Source organism: Pogoniulus pusillus, chromosome 26 (genome assembly GCF_015220805.1).
Source record: "Pogoniulus pusillus isolate bPogPus1 chromosome 26, bPogPus1.pri, whole genome shotgun sequence".
Taxonomy (NCBI): domain Eukaryota; kingdom Metazoa; phylum Chordata; class Aves; order Piciformes; family Lybiidae; genus Pogoniulus; species Pogoniulus pusillus.
In genome coordinates, this window is record NC_087289.1 from 14,417,635 (window position 1) to 14,427,596 (window position 9,962).

At 41.3% G+C, this 9,962-nt stretch overlaps 1 protein-coding gene across 1 annotated transcript; it reads right to left on the reverse strand.

The window, feature by feature from the left end:
* On the reverse strand, positions 1-4,407 carry FBXO36 (F-box protein 36). Its single transcript, XM_064165224.1, has 3 exons — positions 4,319-4,407; positions 3,389-3,498; positions 1-178 (listed from the first exon to the last, which is right to left on the reverse strand). The coding sequence occupies exons 2-3, from the start codon at positions 3,484-3,486 to the stop codon at positions 16-18; spliced, it is 261 nt and encodes an 86-aa protein (XP_064021294.1). The 5' UTR covers positions 3,487-3,498; positions 4,319-4,407; the 3' UTR covers positions 1-15.
* Between the last annotated feature and the right edge of the window lie 5,555 nt (positions 4,408-9,962).

Here is a 9,962-nt window from a genome sequence, read left to right on the forward strand (position 1 = left end):
ACACATTTCTAGTCTTCATGAAACTTTAGAAAGCCCAACAATATCTTCAAGCTCCAGAAAGGAAATGATGTACAGGAGCAATGGGGCAGGAAGCTGTTTCAGGAAGTCATAGTTACCTTGGCAGAGACTGAGGACATGTTCCAGAACTTTGGCACCAAAGACTAGAGCAATCTGAATTGTGATTAAAAAAACCCTGTGACCCAAAACTAAGAGACAAGACATTTGTAAAAGTCTGAAATTTCTTCCCAACAATCCCATGTTAGTCAGAGACATCCTAAAAAAATAAATCAATTAGAAAAGTCTGTTCAATTTTTTAACAGGTAATATCTTCTACTGAACATCATCTGAAATACTACAAATTACTAATCTTAAGAGTTGGCAGTGACATCCAGGAAGCCAGCCCAGTGAAACAAAACTTTAGTTAAAAACCTGTACATTATGTAGCACACAGCAACCTTTTGTCTCAGCTGAGGAACACTGAAACGGTAGCAATGCTGAACTGAGATCCATTTGGTCCACTTTTCCACATAGACTGGTACTTGATTACATAAAGAATGTGCTGTTTACTCAAGAGTAGGATTAGTAAAACAACTGGGAAAAGTGCTTCAGTTTTGTGTTTTGGGGAAAATAATAGCATCTCTGACATCAGGCTCACAAAGAGGAGCAGTGGCCTGGAGCATCTCTCCTGTGATGACAGGCTGAAAGAATCGAGGCTGTTCAGCCTGGAGAAGAGAAGGCTTGGGGGAAACTATATTTCAGTATCTGGAGGGGACCCACAGGAAGGCTGAGGAAGGACTGCTTAGAAGGGCTTGTAGTGATAGGATGATGTGCAACGGTTTGAAACTGGAGCAGGGTAGATTTAGGTTTGACAAAAGGAGGAAGTTCTTTACAATGAGAGTGGTAAAATACTGTAACAGATTGTCCAGAGATGTGGCTGTGGCCCTGTCCCTGCAGACATTCAAGGTCAGACTTGATGTCGCCCTGATCAACTTGATCTACTTGAAGATTGACTGCAGGGGGTGGGACAAGATAACCTTTCAGGGTCCCTTGCAACTCGATGCATTCTGTGATTCTGTGATGAAGAGTCCCTGTAGTTCTGCTTCTTACCTTACATAGGTACAGTTAAAGCACTACAATGAAACTGAAGCCAGTCCTCTCCTACAGTGACATGACACTTTTTGACTCGTTTACTTTACAATCCAGCACAATGATAAGTTTTTTTTCTATGTATTGGCTACCTAGTGAGCTATTCCCCATCCTGAATTCCTAGTGTCAATGATTTCTGCTTTGGTATCCAACCTGGAACTTGGCCTTTGGAATATGACACTCTCTTTTCAGACCGTTTAGCTATTTTAGCAAATTGCTGTAATAAAAATACTAGTTCATTCTAAATCAGGATCCCAAATTCAACTTGCAACACTGCCAATGAATCATCAGTGGTAACACTGGACCTGCATGTTGTTTCTGAGGATTTCATGACATGAACAATGTGCCCTTGTGGCCAAGAAGGCCAATGGGATCCTGGCGTGTATTAAGGAGAGTGTGTCCAGCAGATGAAGGGAGGTTCTCCTTCCTCTCTACTCTGCCCTGGTGAGACTTCATCTTGAATACTGCATTCAGTTTTGGGCTCCCCAGTTGAAGAGGGACAGGGATCTGCTGAAGAGGGTCCAGTGGAGGGCTACAAGGATGATTAGGGGACTAGAGGGCACTGCCTGATGAGTAGAGGCTGAGGGACCTGGGGCTGTTTAGTCTGGTGAAGACTGAGAGGGAATTTAATAAATGTCTGTAAACATTTGAGGGCAGGGCAGATCAGGAGTGGGGGGACAGGCTCTGCTCACTGCTCCCTGGGATAGGACAAGGAGCAATGGGTGTAAGTTGCAGCACAAGAGGTTCCACCTCAACACAAGAGGGAACTTCTTTACTGTAAGGGTCACAGAGCACTGGCACAGAGTGGTTGTGGAGTCTCCGTCTCTGGAGACTTTCAAGGCCTGCCTGGATGTGTTCCTTTGTCATCTGTGCTAGATTGTGTGGTCCTGCTCTGGCAGGGGGGTTGGACTGAATGATCTCCTTGGGTCCCTTCCAACCCCTAATACCCTGTGAGCCTGTGATCTGGATTTGCAGAGGCCTTTTATTTTTTTTTCATGCATGCATACTGAGACCAACATTCAAAATTAAAGCAGAATTACCTTTCAGGAATTACAGCTGAAATGCACAATTCCATTTCATAATTTGGAAAAGGTTGCCCAGGGAGGTGGTGGAATCACCATCCCTGAAGGCATTTAAGACATGCATGGACATGGCACCTCAGGACATGGTTAAATGGCCATGGTGGTCTAAGGTTCACAGGTGAACTTGATGATCTTAGAGGTCTTTTCCAACCAAAGCAATTCTATGTTCTTATGACTCTATTACTACTTTTTGGATCAATTGTTGTGGCTGTTTTAACCAACCAAAGTCTGTTAAATCATAAAAGGAGAGAGAAATAGAATCATGGAAGTTAAACCTATATTGGCCACAGACAGCAAGTTCATCTGGCTTGGATGCAGTACTTTTTCTCCTAAAACATTTTGTGAGGTTAGTTAAAAACCCTCAAGCTTATGTGAACATATTTGAAAGAGCATTCCAAAGATTTGGCCATTAAGATACACTTTTTTCTCATTTTTTGTTCCAAACATTCCTATATTAATTATGTAGAAGGAAGCTATCACCTTTTTTGGCCCCTTTTTGGGTAAATAGCCCAAATCTGTGCAAACTTGCTTGTCTGTTGGTATATCCTACTGCAAGAGGAAATAGTTGGCTGCTGGTTCTTATTTGCTTTTTTTGCTTTCCAAGCATATAGTTGGTAATTCCTTTTGCAAGTACAAAAATGATCTACACAGCTAAAAATTGTCTGCCTAATCTAACACAGGCTGATATGTAAGAATGATCCAAAGCTTCGCTTACAAGGAAGGGCAATGAGAATGTTTGTAGCAAGCATCTGTCTGATACTGGATGATTAAGCAGCTACTACATGACTACATCAGTAGAGAAGGGGAGGGCAGTGGATGTCATCTGTTTGGACTTTTACACTGTCAGCCACAACATTCTTCTCCCCATGCTGGAGAGATATAGATTTGATGGGTGGACTGTTCAGTGGATAAGGAATTGACTGGATGTTTCCATCCAGAGGGTAGTGGTCAGTGCCTTGATGATGATGGGTATTTACATATATTCTCATGCCTTTTTGCTTTTCCAGTATTCATACATTAATTAATATTAATAAACTAATTAAAGAAGCTTATTAGCCAAAGCAATCACATCTTTCATGAAATTTATTTCAGATCAATATTGCTAGATTAATTCAGTTACATACCATGGCACATTTATAATCATTACTGTCATCTTACGATGAAGTGATGGATCATCAACAAAATCCTCCTGAGATTCTTTAATTTCTCCAGGTCTTGATTCATGAAATTCATTCTTAAGTGAGATTTTTTTCATCATCTGAAAAAGTATCTACAATAATGGAAGGAAAATAAAAAGGAGAATAGGAAAAGAAAAAAGAGAAAAATAAATAAGGGAAAAAAAATGGAGAAAAGTAAAAAGAAGAAGAAAATGGAAGAAGAAATTAATATGAAGTACCATGAGATAAATACACTGCTGATATTCTGGACTCTAGTTGTGTAAATATTAGTACATTCCCAAAACAAAGTTATTGTAAGAGATCAGACCATGGTTACATCACCAGGGGCCCTAGAATGTGCTCCGAAGGACAATAAACATCCTGTAATGCACCTAGACAAGTGTGAAATGTTTTAACATACAAAGAAAATGTTCCCAACTCCTGTGTGCAAATTGTTCTTAGAAAGTAAAATGTGTAAGAACCTCTCAACTCACAAATGCTAAACATTGTCTTTTTGGTTTTCATTTAGGTGCAGGAACACAGTTCATCAGGCATTAACTATGCAGTTAAATGTGCTCAAGCATCCCAAAGCGACGCTGTTAGAAGACAAACTGTCAATTTAACAGTTTTGTTCAAAGCTCAGCACTTACACAGTCTGAAAACTCTGGAAGATTCTCTTCAGAAGTACACATTCAACTCATGTTTTCAGAGTCAGGTAAAGAAAGTCTGCATTAAGAAGTATGCAACTGGGAGAAAAGTTGAATATGAGTAGTAAATGATGTAGCTATAAAAGGGAGCAAGTGACCCTAGGTATTCCCAGGACTCTCTTAAAACATTACATTTGTGCTTTAACAGTGTCTTAGCTTTTAATACTGACTTTTGGCTTGTTGCTCTCCCAGCTAGGTCTACAGGAGAGGAAAGGCATAATCATACCTCTTCTTTAGTGGTGCTTCCTTCACACTTAGTGCTAACAACACAAAGTTGTTAGCAAAGATCATACTCCAAGCCAAAAGCAGGATTCAGGTGCTGCTGTAGGCAAGATTAAAAAAATAGATCTTGTAAAATTACTAATATTAAATGTTTTCTTTCTTTCCATTTCACTGAGAAAAGTGAGGATTTTATGTTGTTATATGCATAGAATCACAGAATGGTAAGGTTTGGAAGGGACCTCTGGAGATTATTGACTCTATTGACTTGTGAAGCCCTCTGATAAAAGCACATCTTTCCTTCTCAGGTGTATGCTTTTAGGAGTGCAAACTTCTCCAGGTCCAGCTTTCTGTTTTGCTTAAACTAGGAACTCAAAATACACTTTCTCTGCTTACTGGTTATTTGGAGATTATGTTACTCTATTTTTCTCTTAAAATGTTCAACTTCAAATAGTTAAACATTCACTGGAGGAGGAAGGTGATTCCAGAATCTAGAAAATTGTGCTTGCTGAGATTTAGGAAATCTAGATTCATATATTTTATTCTGTCCTAGGTGAATGGCCTAACTCTTTCTTTTTGGCCTTGGATTTCTCACTACAGTCCAAGCTCTCACTCCCCTGTGTAGTGAAGGAGTCATTGTGTTTTCTACTGGAAAAAACAGTCACATTCTCAGTTAGTGAGTTAGACCAGTTCTGGGCTCCTCAATTCAAGAGAGAGGTTGAGATACTGGAAGGTGTCCAGAGAAGGGTGACAAAGCTGGTGAGGGGCCTGGAGCACAGCCCTGTGAGGAGAGGCTGAGGCAGCTGGGGGTGTGCAGCCTGCAGAAGAGGAGGCTCAGGGGTGACCTCATTGCTGTCTACAAGTACCCGAAGGGAGGCTGTAGCCAGGTGGGGTTGGTCTCTTCTGCCAGGCAGCCAGCAACAGAACAAGAGGACACAGTCTCAAGTTGTGCTGGGGGAGGTCTAGGCTGGATGTTAGGAGGAAGTTGTTGGCAGAGAGAGTGACTGGCATTGGAATGGGCTGCCCAGGGAGGTGGTGGAGTCGCCATCCCTGGAGGTGTTAAAGCAAAGCCTGGATGAGGCACTTAGTGCCATGGTCTGGTTGACTGGATAGCGCTGGGTGCTAGGTTGGCCTGGATGATCTTGGAGGTCTCTTCCAACCTGGTTGATTCTATGATTCTACTCTATTATTTTACTAAACCCCTTCTCTCTGCCTGGTTGATCCCATATTCTGTTACTTTTCTGCAGACTGAAAAAAAAAAATGAAAAAAGGTCTCTGCTCTTGGCTGTGTTTTGTGGATTGGAGGGGATATACAACAGTTTATGTTGCCTTGCTATTTGATTTAAAATTGGAGTATTCAAATGCCTCTGTCCCTTATTTCACCTAGTTTTCTCTTGCAGAATATCACTGCTTTTTTGCTGTAATTTCACATAAATATTCTTCACTGAGAGAGTCATTGGACACTGGAATGGGCTGCCCGGGGAGGTGGTGGAGTCGCCGTCCCTGGGGCTGTTCAAGGCAAGATTGGAGGTGGCACTTGGTGCCATGGTCTAGGCTTGAGCTCTGTGGTAAAGGGTTGGACTTGATGATCTGTGAGGTCTCTTCCAATCCTAATAATACTGTGATACTGTGATATTTTTTTAAGCACTGAAATTTCATGCACTTTAGTATGGAAATCACCCATTTCACCTTGACACAAATCTTGACAAAGTAGAAGCAGAATAAATGTCAACATTCCTGGAACATCTTCAAGGAGGTAACTGTGAAACATATCTTTCTAAAGCCTCTTTCAGTTAATTGATTGCTTTAAGCCAGTATCAGCTAGTCAGCTCCCTAAGTTTGTGAGCTTAAGTTCAATTTCCAAGACATGAATTGAAATGCCTTCACTAGATCATAGAATGTTCCAGTGTTTCATCACCCTCATTGTAAAGATTCCTTTCCCAACATCTAGTTTGAATTTCCCCTTTTCCAGTTTAAACTCACTACCCCTCATCCTCTCATCACAAGACCTTATTGATAGTCCCTCCCCAGCCTTCACATAGTCCCCCTTCAGATACTGAAAGGCTACTTCAACGTCTCCTTGAAGCCTTCTCCAGGCTGAAGAGCCCCAACTCTTGTAGCCTGTCCTCATAGCTTATCTACAGATATAGACACAGCATAGATAAGCATTTTTAAAGAATTCTGAAGTTAGCACAGTAAAACCTACCAGCTTACCGGCTTCACTCACCTTTCCACCACACTCCATAGTGTGGATGCAATGCTACTTATAAAATGGCACTCCTCCTGTCATAGCTTTTTCTACTCTCATCTTAACTAAAAGAGCTGCATTTGAAAAGCTGAAACTATGGTACTGTAAAGTCTTCCATGAAGTTACAGCTACATTCATACTACAGGTTTGACCACTTCATTCATAAAGGACAACCTGAAGAGGACAATAGAAATCTTTAGGTTTATGAAAAGCTATGCTCATTTTACAAGTGAATGAAGCTTAGGCTTCTAGGTCACTTTACAAAACACAAAATAGGTGCCTTAAAATTTCACTTCCTTTGACCCTGGAGAAGCAATAATGTATAATATCTGAACTCTGGAAGCACATAGCACCAACCATGCACAGGTTTGTGAAAAAGAATTAAGGAAAGTTCCATAACTTCTTATAAAGAGCTAGAGTGAGGCTATCCTTCTGCATTGATGCTGATGCAGTTAAAGGAAATGCTGCTTCCACCCCTCTGGGATAATTTGTTGAAGAATGGTAACACACATGGGCAACTGTTTCATACAAGGTCACTAATGGCATATTGTGATTAACTTAAAAGCAAGAATGCAGATCTTGTGGAACTGAAGACTCCTTCCTCCAAAACCAGTTAGATTCTTTGCAATGAAGATATCCTTTGCTTAAATACATATTCCCACTGTGACTACACACAGCATAACAACCAACATACAGATATCTCACAGCATGTTGTGAGACAGTAAAAGAAATCAATAGCTACAGAGATATTCATAGAATCATAGAACCAACCAGGTTGGAAGAGACCTCCAAGATCATCCAGGCCAACCTAGCACCCAGCCCTGGCCAATCAACCAGACCATGGCCTCATTCAATCTTTTCTTGAACACCTCCAGGGACGGCAACTCCACCACCTCCCTGGGCAGCCCATTCCAATGCAAATCACTCTCTCTGCCAACAACTTCCTCCTAACATCCAGCCTAGATCTCCCCCAGCACAACTTGAGACTGTGTCCCCTTGTTCTGTTGCTGCTTGCCTGAGAGAAGAGACCAACCCCACCTGGCTACAGCCTCCCTTCAGGTAGTTGTAGACAGCAATGAGCTCTGCCCTGAGCCTCCTCTTCTGCAGGCTGCACACCCCCAGCTGCCTCAGCCTCTCCTCACAGGGATGTGCTCCAGGCCCCTCACCAGCTTTGTCACCCTTCTCTAGACACCTTCCAACACCTCAACATCTCTCTTGAATTGAGGAACCCAGAACTGGACACAGGTGTGGCCTGAGCAGTGCTGAGCACAGGGGAAGGATACCAAATATTCATACCATGTTCTTGGCAGGTACACAACAATGTTTTTCTAATAATCTTTTCACTTTCTCTGCACAAAGCAAGAATGGCACTCACTCTCACATAGAAGTTACTGAATGATGGCTACACAAAAATTGTGCAGAAATTAATTATGTTTAATTGGGCCTGCTGGTGATTCTTGTAGGCTATGTAGAGGGAGAAAAAGTGCTGTAGGAGACATACAGAAGGACTGAGAAAAAGCAAAGCAGGCTTCCCTATGTTTTTTAGGCTTACACAAACATTGTCCTAATAACAATTGCTTAATACTGTGTGATCCATTATGAAGTGTTCAGTTATTTTGGAAACACATTTTTTTGGCACAAGGGAGCATTTTCTGAACTGGAATAAAATAGCTTCCTTCTCTGAAGTCATCAAGCTATTCTTGAAACAATTCTGCTTTAAGACCACAACAATACAAATGTTCTAGTCTTACGCAATTAATGTCCTCTATATAAACAGCTGTAAAGGGTTCACCCTCTTGGGGGAGTGCTCTTGACCCTGACCCCAGGTCCTCCAGCCTCCTCCCCAGGGGTGGGTCTGACCCTTACTCCAGGTGTAGTGTTTAGCCCACTCCCACTTCCTGTCCAGCCCCCTGTAAAAACAGAGGAACTGCATCTTTTGTGCCTTCTTGCCCTGCCTCCCAGCACCATCTTCCTGATTCCTGCTGCTCTTTGCTTTACCACCTGGCCATCAGTGCACGGGGTGGAAAAAACACTGCCATCAATCTGCTTGTATATATATAGTATCTTGTTTTCCCTTCCTTATACCTCTTTGTAACTCCCCTACCTCAGATACCTTTTACTTATTGTTAAAATGTTCTCTTTTAACTTGCAAATCAAAATGACGCTATTTATTTACATCTAATTCCCTTTCTTTGGAAAAAAGGGGGGAAGAGGAAAAGGCATCCTATAAATTGTTATTGGTTCTATTACCTATTTTCAAGTCTCTGGGAAATTCACACTAGAACTGAGACAACAGCTCATGACAGAACTATAGTTCTTTAAGCTCCCTTTAAAGAAATTTACGCACTTGTTTGTTTGTTGAGAACTCAAATTCTCCTTCTGAAAAGTCAAGGAAGAGAACTGGTCCAGCTTGGCAACAACTGATACTTTATCCTTCAGATCCATCAGGTTTCTAACTGAAAAAAAAAATAGTCTGACTTCAAAAAAGGTTCCCCTCCCACAGATCTTTACTTAAAATCAGATTATCTTGCAAAAATCCCCCATATCTTTTGTACAACATGAAATTAATTTCAGCTTAATTACTGCCATAACATCTGTTCATTTCCCCCCCTCCCCCATCCATCTGTCTTAAGCACTTCAAATGGCATCTTCTGTCAATCAAATTGGTTACATATATCAGGAGTCATCATTAAGACTTAAAAACAAGACCAAGATACAAAGGCATTTAGTTAATTTCATAGCACCATTTTTCAAACTGGAGGAACTACCCTTGCAGGTTTCAGTAGAGCCTGGATGTAAAAAAACCAAGCAGCTCACACCAGTATTCAGTCACTTAGAATCATAGAATCAACCAGGTTGGAAGAGACCTCCAAGATCATCCAGTCCAACCTATCCCCCAGCCCTATCCAGTCAACCAGACCATGGCACCAAGTGCCTCATCCAGTCTCTTCTTGAAGACGTCCAGGGACAGTGCCTCCACCACCTCCCTGGGCAGCCCATTCCAATGGACTTAAAGTATCCTACAATTGAGATTGTATTGAAAATGCTAAGTGGTTTTTGTTTGTTTATTTGTTTGGTTTTTAATGTGTGGGGTGGGGTGTTTGTTTGTTTGTTTGTGTGGGATTTTTCTGTTGTTGTTTTTTTAATTAGAGTTTATATGGAATCAGATTGTTAATTCATGGAATCATAGAATCAACCAGGTTGGAAGAGACCTCCTAAGATCATCCAGTCCAACCTATCAGCCAGCCCTGTCTAATCAACTAGTGAAAAAGAAATTTTTGTTGAAGTATTTTTTTAAGTGCTGTAGGTTCAGAATATCTTCTTGCAAGTAAAAAAGTATCTATGCTCAGAATATACTGGTTTAATCAGAAACTGATTTGAGATCTAGAAGTAAACACTAAGC

Bases quoted from the DNA above. Each gene is read 5' to 3' on its own strand.
- FBXO36 (XM_064165224.1), bottom strand. From the start codon at position 3,486: ATGATGAAAAAAATCTCACTTAAGAATGAATTTCATGAATCAAGACCT. The intron at 179-3,388 runs TCGTAAGATGAC...TTTTTTAATCAC, and splicing joins GTTGATGATCCATCACTTCA to AATTCAGATTGCTCTAGTCT.